Below are 23,175 nucleotides of genomic sequence, written 5' to 3' on the forward strand. Positions count from 1 at the left end.
CAACGGATGGCCACCAAGATGGTCTCGGGACTCAAGGATCTCTCGTACCAAGATAGGCTGAACGAATTGCGGCTATACTCCCTCGAGGAGTGTAGGGAGAGGGGAGACATGATTGAGACGTTTAAATATATCACTGGATGTGTAGAAGTGGAAGAGGATATTTTCTGTCTTAAAGGACCCATGACCACTAGAGGGCATCCACTCAAAATCAGAGGAGGTAAATTTCATGGTGACACCAGGAAGTATTTCTTCACCGAAAGAGTGGTTGACCATTGGAACGGGCTTCCGTTTTAGGTGATAAAGGCCAACAGTGTGCCGGATTTTAAGAGTAAATGGGATTCCCATGTGGGATCCCTAAGAGGGTCGAGTTAAGGCGTAGGGTCGTTAGGAGTGGGATCTCTAGGAAAATAAGCCTAGGTGGGTGGGTCTGTTAGGTGGGCAGACTTGATGGGCTATGGCCCTTTTCTGCCGTCATTTTCTATGTTTCTATTCTGTGGTGAACACATTTCAGTATCTAGCAAACTAAAACCTAAGGACTTACAGAGCGAGGTGTGTAACTTCTGTAAACTACATGCAGGCACTGAAGAAGCAGGAACACAACAGATGGCCAGCCACATAATTTGGGAATCTGGCATCATACCAGCTTACAGGACAGAAGCACAATTAACTATAACTGCAGCATAAAAGATCTTTAAACTAATCAAATAATTATGAATTTAATGATCATGGTAACATGGTAAATGATAGCAGATAAAAATGCCTGTAAGGTCCATCTCATCTGCCCAGTAAGGTGGTTGCAGTTGTAACTGCCACTCTTTGCAGCTTTCAGCCCTCTATGCCTTAAATTGAGAAAATCATTGACGTTTTTTCCCCTCTTTCTATACAGGAATCCTTCTCATTGATAATGACAATAATTTATATAAACATTTACTTAATTTGAAGAAGTTGGATGGAGAACCAAAGAGTAGGTCATGTTAAAAAGTTGTAGGCTTCATTTAGATTTTAAATAGGATAGCCGATACGTTTGAACCCTGTGGAGCACCTGAAAATAGCTTCATCCAATCCAAATACTTATCTTGCTGCACTTAAAAAAAACATCTGTCTGACAAAAATTAATTGAACTACTGGAGAACTTTTCCCTTTATTCCTAAGGTACTTAAAGCAGTATATATCAAGTCATAATAAACTTGAAACTTCAAGTTGGCCCCCGAGTATCCGTTGGGGTCATAATGTGGCAGAAATATCCAAATTCGTTATGAGATACTCACTACCACTATCAAAACTTTCACTCTGTAAATTTATCTGGATATTCAATCACAGCTAAATCAGCTAAACTAAGGCTTAATGTGCAGTTTGATCAAAGGCAGCCATCTAAACAGCTAAATCCATAAGTCCTATCCTTGGCATGACCTGACTTAGGCCTCATTTTTTCCATCTAAATCAGCAAACACATTGAGTTTGCAAGGACAAATTTTAGCTAGATAAGGTAGAGGCTGATATGGTGGCCTTTTTAACCAGATAGATTTATGTAGTTAAATGCTGATTTTAGCCACATACATCTTTTGAATATTAACCCCCTATAAGGCCTTCTATAGAAGCAACTGTTTGTCATTCTTCTAAGGAAAAAGCAACATTGAACAAGGCCCTAATAAGAAACCTTTTTTTTAAGGGAAATTTCATTACATATTTTTTGGGACCTTACAAACACGTTATTACCCAGGTCAGTAAAGAATAACAAAATGCTGAAAAATGGCCCCTGGGAGTCAGTATAGGAAATGCCCCATTAATTTAACAGGTACTCTTTCCACTGAGTGACAAATGGGGAGAGGTAGCTATCATTTACAGTGCTTTTCGAAAAATGGTGCCTTTGCTGACCTACAGACAATGAACTAGATGCCTAGGGCAAAAGGGCTTTATTACTGATGGCCTATAACTCAGAGGCAGTGATCATCTCACACTAAAAAAAGCAAAGACAATTAAAGAAAAGGTTTCTCTATTGTGCTCCCTAATGACTATTTTATTATCATGACATCATAAGAGCCATGTGTCATTTCTCTCTCCAGCAGAGCACAGCTGTTTTGCTATCAGCATTTATCACTTAAGCCCATCTCAGATATTCTGTTTTACAACTCTGTCATAAGTCTGCTGGGAAAGAACATTAGAACATAAGAATTGCCGCTGCTGGGTCAGACCAGTGGTCCATCTTGCCTAGCAGTCCGCTCACACGGCGGACCTTAGGTCAAAGACCAGTGCTCTAAATGAGTCCAGCCTCACCTGCGTACGTTCCAGTTTAGCAGGAACTTGTCCAACTTTGTCTTGAATCCCTGGAGGGTGTTTTCCCCTATAACAGACTCTGGAAGAGCGTTCCAGTTGTCTACCACTCTCTGGGTAAAGAAGAACTTCCTTACGTTTGTACGGAATCTATCCCCTTTCAGCTTTAGGGAGTGCTCTCTCGTTCTCCCTACCTTGGAGAGGGTGAACAATCTGTCTTTATCCCTTCAGTATCTTGAATGTTTCGATCATGTCCCCTCTCAGTCTCCTCTTTTTAAGGGAGAAGAGGCCCAGTTTCGCCAATCTTTCACTGCACGGCAACTCCTCCAGCCCTTTAACCATTTTAGTCGCTCTTCTCTGGACCCTTTCGAGTAGTACCGTGTCCTTCTTCATGTACGGCGACCAGTGCTGGACGCAGTACTCCAGGTGAGGGCACACCATGGCCCGATACAGCGGCATGATAATCTTCTCCAGTCTGTTCATGATCCCTTTCTTTATTATTCCTAGCATTCTGTTTGCCCTTTTCGACGCCACCGCACATTGCATGGATGGCTTCATCGACTTGTCAATCAAAACTCCTTTTCTGGAAATCTCCAAACTCCAAATCTTTCCTGGAAGGTCTCTCCAAGTATGGTCTCGGATATCCTGTATTCGTGCACGAGATTTTTGTTACCGACATGCATCACTTTACACTTATCCACGTTGAACCTCCTTTGCCATGTCGATGCCCATTTCTCGAGCTTGATTATGTCGCGTTGCAGATCTTCGCAATCCCCATGTGTCTTCACTACTCTGAATAACTTTGTATCGTCCGCAAATATAATCACCTCACTCGTCGTACCAATGTCCAGATTGTTTATAAAGATGTTGAAGAGCACAGGTCCAAGCACCGAGCCCTGTGGCACTTCCAGTCTGAGTATTGCCCATTTACCCCCAATCTCTGTTTCCTATGCTCTAGCCTGTTTTTAATCCACATGAGTATTTCACCCTTGATTCCAAGGCTTGGAATTTTCTAAAGTAGTTGTTCATGTGGAACCTTGTCAAACGCCTTCTGAAAATCCAGATATACAATGTTGACCGGGTCGCCCTTGTCTATCTGCCTGTTTACTCCCTCAAAGAAGTGCAGCAAGTTCGTTAAACACGATTTGCCTTTGCTGAAACCGTGCTGACTGTCCCTCATCAGCCCGTGTCCATGAAGGTGATCAATGATGCGGTCCTTTATCAGCGACTCTACCATCTTTTCCGGTACCGAGGTCAGACTCACCAGTCTGTAGTTTTCTGGATCTCCCCTCGAACCTTTCTTGAAGATCGGCGTAACATTCGCCACCTTCCAGTCTTACGAAATCTTTCCTGATTTGATCGATAGATTGGCTATTAGTTGAAGCAGTCCAGCTATAGTTCCTTTCAGTTCCTTGATGACCCTCAGATGGATGCCATCCGGTCCCAGGGATTTATCGCTCTTAAGCCTATCAATCTACCTACATACCTCCTCTAGAATAACTGTCAACCCTGCCAGTTTCCCATCTTCATTTCCAGCATATAGCCTGATGGGTTCTGGTATGCTGTTTATATCCTCTTCGGTAAATACAGATGCAAAAAATGTGTTCAGTTTGTCGGCGATTGCTTTGTCCTCCTTTATTCCATGGTCATCCAATTGTCCCACCGCTTCCTTTGCCGGTCGTTTCCCCTTAATATATCGAAAGAATGGCTTGAAGTTTTTCGCCTCCTTGGTTATTTTTTCCTCGTAGTCTTTTGCTCCCTTTTACAGCTCTCCAGCATTTAGATACCTTCTGTACAGTCTAGATCAGTGGTCTCAAAGTCCCTCCTTGAGGGCCACAATCCAGTCGGGTTTTCAGGATTTCCCCAATGAATATGCCTGGGATCTATGTGCATGCACTGCTTTCAATGCATATTCATTGGGGAAATCCTGAAAACCCGACTGGATTGCGGCCCTCAAGGAGGGACTTTGAGATCCCTGGTCTAGATAATCCACCACTATTATCTACTATAAATTAGCATTTCCCGACGCTATCTGGGGAACTCCATGGTCACACAGGGTTATCTGCAATGAACATGCATGAGATAATCTACATACAAAACAAGCAGTGCAAGTAGATCTGTCCTGGGATTCCACAGTCACTCTGGTTTTCAGGATGTCTGAAATGAATATGCATGAGCCAAATCTGCATACAATGGAAGAAAAGAATGCAGTCATCAAAAGCATCTATAAGGCCAAAAAATACAATCATCCAATCCAATCCTTAGTCTTGTATACCGGGTCATTCCAACTGTGGGATTCGATCCGGTTCACAAAATTAATTAAAAAGACAATGGAAAGCAATAATTGGACAAAGAATTCATTCAGATACAATCCCTTATTTATCAATTAAAGATTTCTGAAATAGATATGTTTTTAAAGTTTCCGAAAAAATGTCAGAGAAGGGAGAAGTCCAATTTCTGAAGGGAGATCATTCCAGATTTTTACCATGGCAAATGGCATAGAGTGATAAAGCCTACCTAAAGTTTTAATTCCCCTAATAGAAGGGAATGCTAATTTAAATCATATCACATCTCTATTAAAAAATGCACATTGGCTTCCTATTTCTCATCGCATTACATTTAAATCTTACTTCTTACTTTCAAAACAAAATTAGTACATTCCCCGGCATTTAGTGGTAGATTGTTGCTTCCTTACACAACGCCAAGATTACTGCGATCTACTCAACAAAGCCTCCTTTCAAGACCATCAATTCGCCATATCGTTTACAACACCATGCGTAAAACCATATTTTTTGGTTGTGGCGCCAACTTTATGGAATGCCCTTCCCCCTAATCTGAGACAAGAAGAACATAAGAATATAAGCAACATAAGCAATGCCTCTGCTGGGTCAGACCTGAGGTCCATCGTGCCCAGCAGTCCGCTCACGCGGCGGCCCAACAGGTCCAGGACATGTGCAGTAATCCTCTATCTATACCCCTCTATCCCCTTTTCCAGCAGGAAATTGTCCAATCCTTTCTTGAACCCCAGTACGTACTCTGCCTTATTACGCTCTCTGGAAGCGCATTCCAGGTGTCCACCACACGTTGGGTAAAGAAGAACTTCCTAGCATTCGTTTTGAATCTGTCCCCTTTCAACTTTTCTGAATGCCCTCTTGATCTTTTATTATTCGAAAGTTTGAAGAATCTGTCCCTCTCTACTCTCTCTATGCCCTTCATGATCTTGTAAGTCTCTATCATATCCCCTCAAAGTCTCCTCTTCTCCAGACGCCTATGAGACATAAGCTGACATTTTCCTCTCACGCTCAAGTGTCCACATTTTCGTTATCCTATCTCCCTTTGTATCATCCATTTCTTTTAAATTGTAATTTAGTTACCGTCCCTCCTTACGTTATCAAGCGGTCCTTAGTTTTGTGGTCTTTGTTATTATTACCATTATTTTATGTTTTTAAACTGAATTGTAGATGGCTTAGATTTTCAGATAGGCAATATATCAAATAAAAAATAAATTTAAACCTACAGGTCTGTCCTGGGACCCAACAATCACTCCAGTTTTCAGAATATGTGCAATGAAGATGTACGAGGTAAATCTGCTTACAACAAAGGCAGAGCAAGTAGATTTATTTCATGCATATTTATAGTGGATACAGTGGCGTAGTAAGGGGGGGAAGAGGGGAGCGGTTCGCTCCAGGTACCATGTTGGTGGGGGTGCCGGCACTCCTCCTTTTTTCTGCCCCCCCACGCCTCTTCCCATTCCTCCTCCCATGCACACACACCCCTCCCTTCCCCCATACCTCTAGTTGAAGTTGAATAACTTTTAAAATCATACTGTTAACTTTTAAAATTCAACAATCACATGCGCCAATATTTCTGGATCGTCTTTTGATACCATATTCTCCATTTAGGGCACTCAGATCAACAGAACAACATTTATTAACTATTCTTTCTCTAAAAATAATAGGGACCAGGCGATCTACCATTTTCTCAGTCATAGCACCCCCAGCTTTGGAACAATTTACCACTATACCTACGTAATGAATCTTCCTTAGAAAAATTCAAGCGCTCCTTAAAAAGCTTTCTGTATAAGGACACATTTAATACATAGACAGTATAACTTACCAATTACTAAGCCTTTAGACCCTAATCAAACTTACGGGTAGGTCACCAAATTATCCTTATTTTATTTTCTTCTTATGTGTTCCCACTATATGTGTTCTTCCCTAAATGTTTCTTTTCTTTCTTTAAAGATTGTAGTTCATCCCTCTTGCCTTTTGTACCAGTTTGGATTAGAACGTATATCATTTGTATACAATGTTATACGCATTGAAATATATGATATTGCGTAGATAACAAATCTTAATAAACTTGATACTTGTTTGCGGTGGTCAACAACAGGCTCTTTGTGACCCCGTTGGCTCCCCCGCTGATGTCACTTCTAGGTTTAGGCACTTCCTGCAATGCATCAGTGTCCACTAATAGAACTTCCCCCTACATATTTAGTTTGGGCCTGTTGAATAGCCATCCGCTTTTTCAAGTCTCCGTGGTTTAAAAAAAAAAAAAGCTTGAAAGAAAACCATACCAATTTCTTGGTAAGGTTTTCTTTCAAGCTGTCCCTGTTGCCCATAGAAGAATAGACTCCCATTTCATGCATTCACCATCTTTTCTATGAAGAAATACTTATCATGCTGCTCTGGAGCCTATGCCTTTGGAGTCTTATATCATGACCTCTGATTCTAGAGCATTCTTTCCTCTGAAAAAGGTTTATTTATTGTGCATTATGTTATACCTTTGAGGTATTTGAATGTTTCATGCAATCCCCATCTGTCTCTCTCCAAGGTACAGAGTGACATCCTCAAGTGTCCTCTCAAAGGGCTTTTGGTATGTTGACCCTGCATTGTTTTGCTAACCTCTCTGTAGACCAGGGGTGTCCAACCTGCGGCCCCATGAAGTATTTTTTGTGGCCCCGGTCGAGGGCAATGCAGAGTTTTCCTCTGCTGATCCCGGGTGTTTACCATCTTGCTGGCTCTCTCCTCTGTCTTGCTGCAGTGTTTGCACGTTTATGTGGCCCCGGAAACATTTTTTTCGGCCAATGCGGCCCAGGGAAGTCAAAAGGTTGGACAACCCTGCTTTAGACTATCTGGAACCTGTCTATATCCATTGGGAGGTATGGAGTCCAGAACACAACACAAGAGAACCAGCTGAAAAGCAAAGCTGGTGGTCCAAGGTTGTTTTTCAATTCTAGGTAAGAGCTTAGGCACAGATTCCACACTGGTGTTATAACTATTTTCATATTCTAACTGCGCAGCCTGCATAAGAACCCAGTAATGCGAGTTTCCCCAATTACCTCTAGAAGTGCTGCCGACATTCCCTCTGAAATAGAACTGTTCACCACAGCACAGCAGTGCTTCAAAGCAGCATAAAGATCTTCCCGAGGCATCTCCTGCACCAGCCGAACTCCTTTGTTCCTAGAAATGAAGTGCAACTCTATGCGATTAAGGTACCTCCTTGAAAAAATTGTCTTAGCGACTACACTTTGCCTTTCCTGTAAACTTCAGACCTGTAAAGGAATCTGCCACAAACATGAGTGTCGCTAAAATGGAGCGAGCCTAACAAAATGCTCAGGGTCACCTGTAAATGATGGCCACCAGCTCTCTCAGTTTGGGCAGTCTCGTAATTGCTGCTGCAGTGACGTGCTCAGAGAAGGGTTTCGATGCATAGGCCCACTCACTCCTAGCTCCGCCACTTCCCGTGCAGTCTCATATGGGGAAGGTCAATTTTCAAATGCCACTTGCCTAGGTGAATATGTTATCTGACTATTTACTGCCCTTTTTCTGAGTAAAAGTATAGTAGGGATGAAAAACATGGGCACTTTAAAAAAAAATATATATAGTACAAGCAGCAAACACTTGTACAGAAATATATTCAATAATTAGAAAAAAAAACTAAAAAAAGTATTAATCCTCTGTTTTATTTTTTTTTTTTAGTTCAATAATTTTATTGAATATTATAAGAAATATAAACAGAAAGCAGCTCAAATACATAGAATCATAATAAAAATCATGTATCAAATATTTGTATCTACAATCGTTTGAATAGAGCTAGATTAATGAAAAGGATCCAGAGTATCTGGAACTGCTTAGAAAAGGAACAGAAAAAGACAGAGAAACAGGAGGGATAAGAGAAAGAGAGAGAAAGATAAAGGAAGAGAGAGAGAAAGAGAAATAGAGAGAGATAGAGAGAGAGAGAGAGAGGCAGAAGTGTCTATAGAGCAGAACGAACATATGAATCTAAGAATGACCAAGGTGATTTGTTTCGTGTCAAGTCTGTTTTATAATTCTTGGATTTTAAGGTTAAATCATCAAAAATATCAAAGAAAAAAAAATATCTTACAACCAAATACTGATTTACATATACTTTGCTAGATTACAACCCTATTAAATTCCATCAACATTAGATGAGAGTCTTACATTTATTTATTTATTCAATTTTCTATACCGCTCTCCCAGGGGAGCTCAGAACGGTTTACATGAATTTATTCAGGTACTCAAGCATTTTTCCCTCTCTCCCCCAGTGGGCTCACAATCTATATAATGTACCTGGAGCAATGGAGGGGTGCTGAGGCTGTAGCTTTAACCCCTGTACCACACTCTCCCCAAGTTGTTTGGTAGCTAGAAAAGCAGTGATGAGATGATTCAAAGCAAGCCTGTTTAGAAAGCTGACATCTTACAACACATTTACACGGATATCTAAGGAAAAATGTAGCACGTATCTGAAGCACTCCCAGTCTCAGAAGTATAAATTGTATTGTCCATGTCTCTAGAGACATCAGGAAAATCTCTGATCTTGAAGTTTTATCTCTATGTTTAAAGAATAGTCTCAAGGGTCATTGTTTGCCAGGCGTAGGCACTTTAACCCATGCAAAAAGGAAGTGGACTCAGATTGGGGTGAGCTTGACAGCGTGCAGGTCCTTTGTTATACAGAATATCCCATTTCCAAGCAATTTGTTTCAAAATTCAAATTACCCTTTGAAAGAGTGTTGCATTACTTTCTTATTCTCTTCTTACTCCAAACTGTCTCGAATAGAAAGTCATGCTTCTCTTGTCATCTCTTCTATGGGGGTAATTTTATACATTTTCTATATAACAGGATCCCTATGTTTAAAGTCCCAAGATCCCTATAACATAAAGGGGCCATAGGTTCTTACTTGGGGGTTCTGCTTTTTCAAAACTGCACGTTATCTGGAAGGAGAAAAGTTCTCACAGAAAAACTAGGTGCAGATTTCTCTGGATGCTTTTCCTATAGAAGATTTTCAAAGGGAAAGTTTCTGATCAATTTCCCTTTCAGAACTGGAGGAAAGTCGGCAGGGAAAACCTGCTCCAAATGATGGCACCAAGTTTCAAGTTTCTTTATTTTTGATATACCATCTATCAAAACAAATGTCTAGGCGGTGTGCAATATAAAAAGATTGTGAGGAACAATTAAAATAGGTAAATAAAAGCAATGTTTTATCAAATATTAAAAATACTAGACAAATTCTGATTAACGTACATGAGACGGAAGGGATGTATGGGAGGGAAAGGTTGTTTAAAATACATCGAAATAAAATTAATTTAAAAAAAGGACGGTAAATGGGGAGTGGCAAAAACATTAGGAGGGGAATCATTTCAAATGAAGTATTAGATGTTTCAAAGCTTCACATGAATCAAGGAATTAAGAGGCGGAAGCTAATACTAAAGAATAAAGGCATCTTTAAAGAGGAAAGTTTTAAGTTTGGCTTTAAATTTTTCAAGCGAGTTCTCTAATCGAACGTCTAATGGGAGGGCATTCCACAGAGAGGGGGCGGTAACTGAAAAGATGGATTTGCGAGGAGTATCGTAAAATAGTTCCCGTATTGATGGGATAGAGAGTAAATTTTGATTATTTGATCGGAGGGTCCTAGATGATGAGCAAGGGATCAAAAGTTTATCTATGAACGCCGGTTGGTTAGAGATTTTTGTTTTGAAAGAGAGGAGGAGTATTTTATAGGAGAGAAGATGAGTGATAGGTAGCCAATGTATAAACATGGTACAGAAGGAAATACCATAGGGATTTCCACAGGAGCTTTGACAGTAACTTGCATCACTGCTATAAAGTGAAAGAAGTCAAGAAAAGAAGAAGCATCCAATCATTTATTTCTTGCTCTATTTGTTTTATGTTCTTTTTTTTTTAAGTTTTTCTGCAACCAGACTTCCAGTTCAGTTGAAATTTCTCCACTAAGAAGGCAGCATCGTGGTTACCAAACCACAGTCCTGAATTTTTTTTTCTCCCTTACTGAACCCTCTATTCCCTCTATCTAGCTCAGTCATAGCATTCACTGTCCTCAGCCAGGGATCAAAGATCATAGCTCTTTCCAGAGGTCAGAGTTAGAGAATGACACGGGGACAAAATTTTCCACGTCCCTTCGGGAACTCAATTTCCCATCCTGGTGAATTCCTGTCCCTGCCCCATTCCTGCAAGCTCTGTCCTCATCTGCATAAACCTCAACATTGTAGAGCTTAGATTGTGATGTCATAATGTCTCATTCCACCAATGCCTAAGCTCTGTCCTCATCTGCACAAACCTCAAACACTTTAAAATCATAAGTGTCCGAGGCTTGTGCAGTTAAGGCAGAGCTTACAGGAATGGGACAGGGACAAAACTCACGGGGACAGGACGGGGAAAAATTTGTCCTCGTGTCATTCTTTACTCAGAGTAAATGCACACTTATTACTAGGCAATCCAGAGTGGAGGTCTCTTTTGGACATTTTGGCTGGCTGGCTGCATGGAAGAAGGCCCACTCTGATGATGGGTGAGCAAGCTTGTACGTGTGTCAACTTCAGAAACACATCTCATTATCATTGCAGGGGCAGCATGGAATGCTGGTATTTGGCCTCTTGAAGAGGCACACTGGTGTCCCTGGGCTTAGAGTCTCTTTGGTCAGCCCTATGCACAACTTCACAGATTTTTGTCACCAGATCCTGCCAGGGCAGGATTAATTTGTCGAGGGCCCCTAGGCACACAAGTACACTGGACCCTCCTGCCCCGCCCCAACCCACCATGCGCCCAGGCAGAAACAGGAAGCTACGTCAGAGGGAAGCTTCGGGCAAGCAGCACCGCTTGCAAAATTACAGTTCCCGTTGCCTTTCTTACCCGCGTTGCTTGCTTGTCTTACTTCTGTCGATGGGGGGCCCGCATTGGCGATAGGGGGGGGCCTGCATTGCCAAGGGCCCATCGCCATTTGGAAAAAACAATGTTGATGCTCTCTTTCATCGGGCCCCCTGACCATTTCAGACCCTAGGCACATGCCTCAAACCCTTTAAAATCCTAAGTAGCAACATTCTAGAGCTCAGATTGTGATGTCATAATGCCTCATTCCACCAATGCCTAATCTCTGTCCTCATCTGCATAAGCCTCACACTAGGAGGAGTGTGTAGCGCAGTGGTTGAAGCTACAGCCTCAGCACCCGCGCTGCTCCTTGTGATCCTGGGCATGTCACTTAATCCTCCATAGCCCCAGGTACGTTGGATAGATTGTGAGCCCACCGGGACAGATAGGGAAAATGCTTGAGTACCTGATTGTAAAACCGCTTAGATAACCTTGATAGGCGGTATATAAAATCCTAATAAAACTTCAAAACTTGAAGACTACTGGGCCTATTGGTTAATCCTGCCCTGGATGCTGCCATTGTACAATCTGTGGATTGGGTGGAGGTGGGGGTGGGGACGCACTGCCTCCACAGCATTCCTACTATCTGCTTCTTAATCTCAAATTATTGAACCCTACCTCTTGATAGTTGAAAAAAAAGGGGGGGTCTAGGATACCTTATGTTACCTTTATTGTAATTTTCTCTTGCACCTAAAGTGCTTTGAATTATAGCTGATTAAATTTATTAGTCCACCTACTTCAAATCTTATAAACAATAACCTAATCTAAAGATAGAACTCATACCCAAACTCTATAATGAGGTTGAAGTATCATAAATATGCAAAATTCTCAGTAAATAGACCTCTTATAACCTGGATGTTATTTCAAGTCTTCATTCTGGAAACATATGATGTAATCATCTACTTCAAAACCTCCTCCCTACCTATAAGTTTATTTATTTCTTTATAAATTTATTACAATATTTATTGAAATATTTATTAATGAAATGGCTAAAAAACCAACTAGCTGACTAAGGGATATCATTTTAAAAATTATTGAACTTCACATCAATCTGTATATTATTCTAAGTATATTCTTTATGCAAGAGCAACAACACTTATCTTAGTGGCTTTCCAGCCAAAGCCAACATTGGGGGGACCATGAACTGCCCGACGCTCACACTCTCTTCAGAGCGTTTCAGCTAATAACAAGCCTTCTTCGGGGGACAATGCCGCTGTTGTGCCACTTGCCTTCCAATGTCGTGGACCTTTTTGGCATAGAGTTTGAGTATGAGTTCTATCTTTAGATTAGGTTATTGTTTATAAGGTTTGAAGTAGGTGGACTAATAAATTTAATCAGCTATAATTCAAAGCACTTTAGGTGCAATAGAAAATTACAATAAAGGTAACATAAGGTATCCTAGACCCCCCTTTTTTTTCAATTTGCATACATTGGAGTGTGGGTTGGATAATTCAGAAATTGATCCGTGTTTTGTAGTCTACCTCTTGATAGTGGCATGGACTTCCTCTGTAAAAACTGGATCAATCTGTAAAACAAACAAACATTAAAAGATTTCTTGTAGACCCTCAAATAATGTCAAACAGGAAAATAATATTTCTAGCTTGCGCTTGTGGAATACACCTTTTCAAGTTGCTCAGTTCACATTTTTTTTTTTTTTTAATATACCGCTTATATCCTAAATGGTTTTCATTGAATACGAATCAGATACTCTAAGTATTTGAGAAAACAAAACCTTCATGACAAGACAATCATTCTTTCATTCAAAATACAGACTTCCATACATAAGGAGAAAGAACAGCCTGGGCTGAGAACTAGGGGAAACCAGGGTTCAAGCTGTATACTTCCCACTGATGCCGATAGCAACACTGGGCAAGTCACTATCTCCTACTGGCTCAGGTACAAACTTACAACTAGTTTCCTAACATGAATTCACAATTTAACTCAAGCACCAATGTCGTTAGTGGGTCCTATTTGTTCACAACTCATGTTAATTGCTATATAAGGGGTCCTTTTACTTAGGCATGCTAATCAATTTAGTGCATGCTAAATGCTAAGGCACCCATAGAATATAATGGTGCCTTAGCATTTAGCACGTGATAATCTTTAGTGTGCGCTAAATTGGTTAGTGTGCCTTAGTAAAAAGGACCCCTTAGTAAATCTAGTCCTTAGAAGTCCTTAGACTATAAGCCTTTTGTACAAGGACTTATTATGGGAGGGATGGTATTGGGGGTAAGCAACCTAGAAAAAGACTTGGGAGTTTTGGTGGGCAAAACAATGAAGCCGGAGGCGGCCTCAAAGAAGGCGGACAGAATGTTGGGCATTATCAAAAAGGGAATCACTACCAGAACCAAAGAAGTTATCCTGCCGCTGTATCGGGCGATGGTGCGCCCGCATCTGGAGTACTGCATTCAGTACTGGTCGCCATACCTTAAGAAGGATATGGCAATATTCAAGAGGGTCCAGAGAAGAACAACAAGAATGATAAAGGGCATGGAAAACCTTTCATATGCTGAGAGGCTAGAGAAACTGGGGCTCTTTTCCCTGGAAAAGCGGAGACTTAGAGGGGACATGATAGAAACTTACAAGATCATGCAGGGGATAATGAAGGTAGAGAGGGACAGATTCTTCAGACTGGCGGGGGGAACAAAAACAAGAGGGCACTCAAAAAATTGAAGGGAGACAGATTCAGAACAAATGCTAGGAAGTTCTTCTTCACTCAGAGGGTGGTGGATACCTGGAATGCGCTTCCAGAGGAGGTGGTAGAGCAGAGTACAATTTTGGGTTTCAAAAAGGGATTGGACGAGTTCCTGAGGGAAAAGGGGATTGAAGGGTATAATTAGAGGGATACTATACAGGATAAGATGTCTTAGTAAAGGATCACTTACAGGTCATTGACCTGGGGGACCGCCGCGGGAGCGGACTGCTGGGCACGATGGACCTATGGTCTGACTCGGCAGAGGCGATGCTTATGTTCTTAATTACTAGTAACACTGTAAGCTGCCCTGAATATCTGGCAAGATGAGGAAAAATCTAGATCAGTGTTCTTCAACCGCCGGTCCACAGGGCTGGCACGTGCATCAGGCCCGAGAAAGTGTTCTTCAGCCACCGCTCCTCGGTGCGATTGATGCAGCATTGTCTTCAGGCCAGTTCCCTCTTCCTCAGTGCTGCAGTGTACAAAGCTGTGGGCAGCGGCTCCTACGCACGTCCTGCACCTGAATCAGAAGCCTTCTCTCTGACGTCGCAATGTCAGAGGGAAGGCTTCCAGATGAGGTGCGGGATGCACCTGAGGAGCCGCTGCCCGTGGCTTTGTGCACTACATCAGTGAGGAAGAGGGAACCGGCCTGAAGATAACACCGGGGGTGGCATAAAACAGCCAGGCAGGAGTAGGCCAGAAGGTAAGGCACAGCATGTAGGGAGGGAGACACAAAAAGTAGGGGGAATGATTTTAGTTTTAAATTTGGGGCTCCTTTTACAAAGATGTGTTAGGGCTTTAATGCGCGGAATAGCGTACGCTGAATTGCCGCGCACGCTAGACCTTAATGCCAGCATTGAGCTGGCATTAATTCTAGAAGGGTAGCGAGGGTTTAGCGCACACTAAAATCCTGCATGCGCTAAAAACGTTACGCACCTTAGTAAAAGGAGCCCTTAGTGATTCAGTTGTGTCAATTTTGAGTATTTACATTTGCTGTCTGTATTTTGCACTGTTCAGGAAGAAATGTATTTGTTTCTTTTTCTTTGGGGTTGTACTGCATGCAGGGCCTTGAATCTTAGGGGTTTGTTTGTATATATTAGTACTTCTAGTTTGTGGTCCCGTATTTGCATAGGGATTATCTGTGTTCTGATAGGAATGAATATTGAGAAGCATACAGTGTGCTTTGTGAAGTTTAATTTTGTGATTATCCATTATGTGTTGTTAATATGACTATATTGTGTGTGTATATATATGAAAAATGAATGAAAAAATGGTGTTACAATTAGTACTATTATGGGGGCGGGGTCTGGAGCGGAGACTGCGTGGAGATGGGTGGGTCTGGCTCACAACTTAGCCCAGGGTTCTTAAACTGCTGGTCCACGAACCGTGCCGGTCCACAAAATAATTATTTTATTTCTGCCGGTCCATGGGTGCCAAAAGGTTGAAGAACACCGATCTTCATGACCTTAACAACCTCAAATATATTTTATTTTCCTCAAGATAATATGCTTGGAAACAACTGAACTCATATTTATTGATTAAACCGGGTAAAGGGTTATATCGCGATATCTCCCTTCTCTTTCGCCCTTATGGTTTAATATATTAAGTCCCCCTGGCTTTGACTGCCCTGCAGGATGTAAATGATTAACTGATGCTGGTATATACAAGATACAGTATTAATTTTAATAGTGGAGTCTTCATTTGTATCACACAAAGATATTAGCATGATTGTGATTCCCTTTAATAGAGCCCTGAATAATCTAGAAAAGTTATTACATAAGACACACGTCAACAGATGTTTGATCTCTATAAATAATAATAAACATCTACATTAACATAAATTGGAAATAAACTTAACAATTATCTTGAAAGATCAATGAACCTAGATTTGGAAATGTATCTATAGACTGCCATTTTAAACTGGTTAGACTACAGCGGGAGCTCAAGGCAGCTATTTCCTATGAGCGATCTGAACAGGGCAGGAGCTTGGGAAGATCGCTCCTGCCCTGAAAACCCGCTAGACCAGTGTTCTTCAACCATCGGTCCATGGACCAGTGCCGGTCCACAGAAATTTCCTGCCGGTCCACAGGGCCAGCACGTGCATCAGGCACAAAACAATGTTCTTCAACCGCCGGTCCACGGTGCGATCGATGCGGCGTTATCTTCGAGCCAGCTCCCTCTTTCTAACTGATTCAGTGCACAAAGCCACGGGCAGTGGCTCCTACGGGCATCCTGCGCCTGAACCGGAAGCCTTCTCTCCGACTTCGCAACGTCAGAGGGAAGGCTTCTAGATGAGGCACGGTACGTGCAAGGTGCAATCTAGTACTATTATGGGGGCGGGGTCTGGGGTGGAGATTGGGTAGAGATGGGCGGGGTCTGGCCCATGACTTAGCCCAGTGTTCTTCAACCGCACTGCGCCGCACCGTGACGGTCCACAGAATAATTATTTTATTTCTGCCAGTCCATCGGTGTAAAAAGGTTGAAAAACACTGCGCTAGACCACCAGGTAAGGCTTAAGGGGGGGCTTACAGGGCTTAAAATAGCCAGGGGGAGCAAGGGTTAGGGGCAGAACTGGCCCAAATATTATTCACGGTTTTTTAATATTCGCTCTGCCCCTAACTTTCAAGGTTTCAAGGTTTATTAAATATTTGATGAATCGCTATATCTTAAGATAAAAACATACAATAAATATATAAACATTAAATATTAGACAAGACCAACAACAATTGGGAGGAAAGGGAGGTTAAAGTTACATATCTTATAATAAGAAACACATTTAAGGGTAAAACATTGAGGAGGTAGTAAAATTCTTGAAACGAAAAATTTTTATTTAAAAGAAAAAATTTTTTATGTATTAAAAATCTTTTTAAAAAGATAAGTTTTTAGAGATTTCTTAAAAGAGGGAATGTCTTTTTCATTTTTTATGTAATGGGGCAATGAATTCCACCATTGGGGGCCAACGACCGAAAACATATCTAATCTACGAGTGCCTATAATTTTTAAAGATGGAATAACTAATAAGTTTTGGGAAGATGATCTGACCCCCGTGGATACTGAGGGAGAAGTGTACACGCATAACTTTGAGGAACGCCTTGATCCATCCACGATCCTCCCATTTCCACACCTCCTTCTTGGCACTGTACATAAAAACTTTAGGCAGGGATCCCACACCTAACTGTATGCACGTATAATTAAATTAAATCCAATTAACATTGATAAAGGCTTGTTGAGAAGCCAATTATCAGCACTAATTGGATCATTATTCAATTAAGTTGTGTGCGCAAATTGGGTACACATCCAAATTTGCACACAAAACTCAAAAGCACCATTAATAGAATTTGAGCTTAAATTTAAGGAACACCAATGAACCAAATGCATGCTTATGAATGAAGATCCCTAGTTTGTGGAACAGTGAACAAATTTGCCTTTGAATGTATGGAAATGACGGATTATCTGTTACTTCTCATTTCCTATTTCATCTAATTGGTATTCTAATCTAAACAATACTGATCTGATATTTTGTATGCTGTGCAAGATTTTCCAGTGTCTTACAAAACACTGAGAATTACGACTCATTTTGCTATAGAAATAACATATGCACCAGTAAAAATTTGGAAATACAAATCCAAATTCTTATTATCATTGACATTGACACAGTAACCTCTTAACTACAGGCACAGAGAATCTGAAAAACATTTTGCAAATAAGAGCAATTGCTACCATCCGACAGGATGGTGTCAGATGCAATTACCCACATGATATATTTTTGGGGCATTTGCACAAAATAGTTTTAAGCTTTGATACATTCTAAATAACTTTAGAAACCTCAGACTACTTAGTGGTCTCTGGCTTTCATGGCCAAATTTACTCCCACAGAACAGAATAAAGAGGGTAAAGCAAATATAAAGAGTCAGTTCAGCTGTCTAGCACATTTCTTGAAACTGCGGACACATTATTCAGGCTTGCAACATAAGCTGCATTACACCTCATCTGCATTTATCTTCCAAACCGGCTTTCACACGCCCTTCTGGTGCAGCAGAGCAGAAAAAGATGCAAATGGAACCGCAGACTAATGCATCTTCCAATGAAAAAAAGAACCTGTTCAGAAATCTAGCACAAAGAAAAATGATATTGAACTTTAAAGAAAACATACTTCTGAAATGTAACCCTGGCCAAAAAAGATGATCAAAAGCTTGGTTCCATTTGTCTGCTATTTATATTATTATAGAACATTGAATTTACTATCTTTACTAAAAATGGCCTTATGATAAGGCAAATGAAATATGTCACAGACCTGTGTATATCACATGACATCTGTGAGCCATAAAGTTACAATGATCATGGCAGGAGAGATGCCCAATCCCTCTTGCCCAAACCTACCGCGATCCCCCGCAACTTTCCCCGGCAGGAGGGATGCTCAATCCCTCCTGCCGTGATCCCCTGCAACCATTCCCGGCAAGAGGGATACCAAATCCCTCCTGCCAGACACTCCAAACCCCCCATGCAAGCATCGCCAGCAGGAGGGATGCCCGGTCCCTCCTGCCGGATACCCTGAACCCCACCGCCAAGGTAGGCCACCTGACCCCCAGCTCAACCAGAACTCCCCCCCAAAGCCCAGCCAGACCACGTCCCCCCCACCCCCCCCCGATCTGAAACTTATACCTGTTCTGACTTGATCTAAGTCAAAACATATAAGTTCTGTCCAGGCAACCTGTTAAAGTTTTTGATAATGGCTGCCAGATGACTTCTTTGTTGGCCCACATCCCGCCCTACCCACTCCTCCAAAAACACCCTTTTTTGCTCTGGGCACCCAGAGGCAGTCAAAAGCCTAAGCAGGTTTTAGATATATTTAAAACCCTGTTCAATTATCGGTACTTAAACAACCTGTCTTTTTGGTCATCCAAGTGCCAATTTAGGTGCATTTTTAGACATATTTTTGTTTAAATTATGTACCTTATAATATTTAAAGAAAAAGTTATCAACGTGGGTGTGAAATAGTCTCTAGGAGGTTACTGCTCCTCCTTAATAACACTCTCTCACAGAGCCAGAATCACTTTAAACCTCACATTCCTACAAGGGAGGAAATAATACATGAAGTGCAAAGCCAAGAGGGCATGGTCCAGGAATTATACAATTTAAGGGCACAACTAGGATTAGGAGGACCTGAGTAAGAACTTCTCCAAGGGGAGTTTCCGTGGATAGATTGAGAAGAGAGAAGCAATGCCCTATTGCATATGCCTTCACAACATATGTTGTGACAGGGACCCTGCGAACCCTGAGCTTGAACCTCAGAAATATGAGCCTTGTCCTACCAGCTGCTTAGGAAGGAAGGATTTAGAACCCTGAGAGAAAGACAGAACCTAATTAGAAGTCCCAGTTGTAAAACTGCCACTTTAAAATCTGCAAAGGCGGAGTCCCAGTTTAAGAGTCCAGGTCCCTTTAAATCTTTTCCTGTCTCTGCCTGAGAGAGTGGGGGTAGGGCCCTGGAGCACAGAACTTTAGGGAGCAGCCTTACTTACTAGGGAGAGTCTCAGTACCTGGCCAAGGAGGAAGGAAACAGCCCAGAAAGGCAAACATAGAGTTGCTAAGAAAACTGCTGGAGAGAAAACATGAGCAGATAGAAGTGCCCGATATTGAAATGCAGGAATTGGATTTAGAAGAGGCTGTTTGTGACCCACAAGGGGAAGAAACGGATTGGCAGCCTGCTTCTGAAATGCTGGGTAATGCTGAGGAAAGCATGATCCTTTGAACAATGTCCTGGGAATATGGAGAAACTGTGAGTAACGGGTTTTTTTTGTGAAAGGACTGAAGCTGATGTAGTTTTTTTTTCTTGTTGCTTTATTGTCTGGAAGGATTACTTAAAGCTAATTGATTGCTAATGATAAAAGCCTAGGGAGGGAAAACGTGTGCACCCTGTGAACTTTTTGCCAAACCTTTGTTTTTCTTCTTCTCTGAAGGAAGCTGTGCTCTGTTTGAAAGCTACTAGCATGGACTTTGGAGGGATAGAAGCTGTATATTTTTGGGGAGGGTGGAAAGACCAGTGGGTATTATTAGCTCCACTACCCTGAGAGGGCTTGTGTTCTTTGAGCTGGCACAATGCCCAGCCTTGCTAAGGTCAGCGCTAGAAAAGAAAGAGAAACATTTTGTGAAATGTTTTTTGTTGTTTTTTTTTACTGTTCGTGCTAACAGCTGGGCTTCTTCTGAGAAGTTGGAGAGCCATGTGTTCCGTTTTGAATTAAGAAAAGGAACAGCACTGAAATGAACTTACTGATTTAAAACTTTGTATGGTGTTCAAAACCAGGAAACCAGAAGAATCCTAAACAGGACCTTTTTCTTTTGTCTAACCCTGTCTGCCTTAACAGGGGGAATTGAACTGAGAAGTTGGAGCTCTGCTCAGCTTGCTGAGAATTGTTGCTTTGCTAAAGCAAAGTGGGACCATTTGAATTTCTTTTGTTGTGGTTTTTTTTTTCCCTGTTTGATTATGTGTTTGAAAATCCTGACAACCTGATGAAGAGAAATTGTTGGTGGGGTTTTTTTTTACTTAATGCTAATAAACCAGTCTTGTTTTCCTTTCAAAGAGTCCTGGCGTGCCTGGGAGATGCCGGGGGCAGGGAAAAATTGGGAGCAAGACCAAGTAGCCATCCTGACTTTGTTCTTGTGGGACCCAGCACAGGCCTCCGCTCAGCCAGCCGCAGGTCTCTGTCACAATTTGTAAACTGCAACCCCTACAGTCAGGAAAAGCCAAGTTCATCTTGGAATCCTGTAGAACTTTGTGTTAGAACCTAGTCAGAACCAGGCGGTAAGTGATAAAACTAACTCTGAGGCTCAATGAGGGCAACCGTTCAGATTTATTTTACCACTAACACATGCTATTTTAGCACAAGCCTCATATTATTCAATGACATCCACTTACTGATAATTGGGGTTAAGAGTAAAATATCACTTCTTAAGAGAATCTCTTTGCGGTAACGTGGACCAGTGGTTGGGCGTGGAGCCATGTTAAATAGAGCCACACGGTGGATTGAAAGTGAAAAACACATTTTAATAACATCTTGGAGAAAGTGCAACCTGTTCCTTTCACAGGGTGGAAAATAACATAACAAATATTCAGTTACTGGCCCCGATTCTATTAAAAAAAATCTCTGTTAGCTGCCTAGATTAGTGCGTCTAGCCCAGGGGTAGGCAATTCCGGTCCTCGAGAGCCAGAACCAGGTCAGGTTTTCAGGATATCCACAATGAATATGTATGAGATGGATTTGCATGCACTGCCTGCTTGAGATGCAAATCTATCTCATGCATATTTATTGTGGATATCCTGGAAACCTGACCTGGCTCTGGCTCTCGAGGACCGGAATTGCCTACCCCTGGCCAAGCCAATCTAGGTGGCTAGCTTAATTTTTTAATTGGTTCGATCAGTGCTGTTAATTGAACAGTTCCATTAAAAACCAGTTGGCAGGCACCACGTACTAAGGCCAGTACTGGGCAGACTTGCACGGTCTGTGTCTGTATATGGCCATTTGGTGGAGGATGGGCTGGGGAGGGCTTCAATGGCTGGGAGGGTGTAGATAGACTGGAGTAGGTTTTAACGGAGATTTCGGCAGTAGGAACCCAAGCATAGTACCGGGTAGAGCTTTGGATTCTTGCCCAGAAATAGCTAAGAAGAAGAAATTAAAAAAATTAAAATTGAATCAGGTTGGGCAGACCGGAAGGACCATTTGGGTCTTTATCTGCTGTCATCTACTATGTTACTATGTTACACTGAGTCACCTACCCAAAAGGTAGGCGTAGTTAGGGATGTAGTTTAGACATGGATTGCCTTAGGCACTGGGAAGTTAGGCCAAGAAATCCCTGGCCTAATATACCGGTGTCTAACATTATGACACCTACTGGTGTGTAAGTTAAGTTAGGCACCTCTAGATGCGATTCTACAAACAGCACCTAGCGGTTGATTGACAACCGTGCCGAGCAGCACCTAGCCACTAGGCGCCATTTATAGAATCAAGGCTTTACTTCCTTTCAGTAAAGCACCTGCAGAGGCACAATTCCCGGTGCATCCGGGGAGGGGCCTGAGGCTCTGATTGGCCCAGATGCCCCATAGGAGAGACCTTAGGAGTCTGGGCCAATCAGAGCTTTAGCCCCCTTCCCGGTGTACCAGTGATTGAGATTTATCTGCATAAGCCCTGCTGCATTTTGGGTCCCTAGGTGTCGCTAGGTATCCGAGTTAAGCACCGGTATATTAGGCCAGATAAAATCATGTTTAATGTACCGGCACCTACCTCTAGGACACCTAGGCATTGCTAGGTGGTATTTTATAAAGGAAACCTAGAGGTAGATTGATAACCATGCAGAGTGACACTGTTTATAGAATCTGGCTCCCTAGAGTCTTGCAGTTGAATATATATAGACAATCTGGCAAGTTACCCATCCCAATTCAATCTGGTTTTCTCTACTTGGTTATAAGCACTTTGGGTTGGAAAAAAAAGACTAGAGATTCATTGAATACTACCTTTATCAGAATGCCCAACACCTTTTCCTACAAAATAATCCAGAGGAATGTGAAAAAAAAAAAGGATTGTGCACCTCTAACAAAATGTTACAGAGTTTGACCACATTCTGATAAAAAAAAACCTGAACTCCTCTCTTCGAAGGTAGCGGAGTCTATTAACACTTCAATATTTGTTTCCTTATTTTTCCCTCGTAGTCTAGCAGTTTCTTCCTTTCTTCTTGAGCTTTCAGCTCAATTATAGCTGGCAGCTTTGATGCAATACTGCTACTAGCCTTCTTTCGCAATTACCCATAATATTTTCACTATTGCTATAAGCTTCTTTTGCTGAGCCACTGAAGAAATGGGCCTTTGCCAGGAACCATAGTTTTTAAATAGCTGTACTCTTAGCTTCAACCAGTAGATGTCATTAATGAGCAACGACAGGACTCTTCTCTCATGCCTTGAATCAGTGAATGCTGCCTCTGCAGTACCTCCATTCCAAACCTGGCCTGTAGAGCAACGACCTGCTCGGGAATGATCTTCTATG

General features: G+C 41.8%; 1 protein-coding gene across 2 annotated transcripts in view; it reads right to left on the reverse strand.

Moving 5' to 3' along the window:
* GLT1D1 (glycosyltransferase 1 domain containing 1) overlaps positions 1–23,175 on the reverse strand; it is a 162,850-nt gene that overhangs the window by 20,505 nt on the left and 119,170 nt on the right. For both annotated transcript variants that reach the window (XM_033956394.1, XM_033956393.1), the window contains 2 exons: positions 12,933–12,976; positions 7,613–7,733 (listed from right to left, as the gene is read on the reverse strand). In XM_033956394.1, the coding sequence (XP_033812285.1) occupies positions 7,613–7,733; positions 12,933–12,976 (165 nt within the window). The remainder of the gene's footprint in view (positions 1–7,612; positions 7,734–12,932; positions 12,977–23,175) is intronic.

Source organism: Geotrypetes seraphini, chromosome 8 (genome assembly GCF_902459505.1).
Source record: "Geotrypetes seraphini chromosome 8, aGeoSer1.1, whole genome shotgun sequence".
NCBI classification, from domain to species: Eukaryota; Metazoa; Chordata; class Amphibia; order Gymnophiona; family Dermophiidae; genus Geotrypetes; species Geotrypetes seraphini.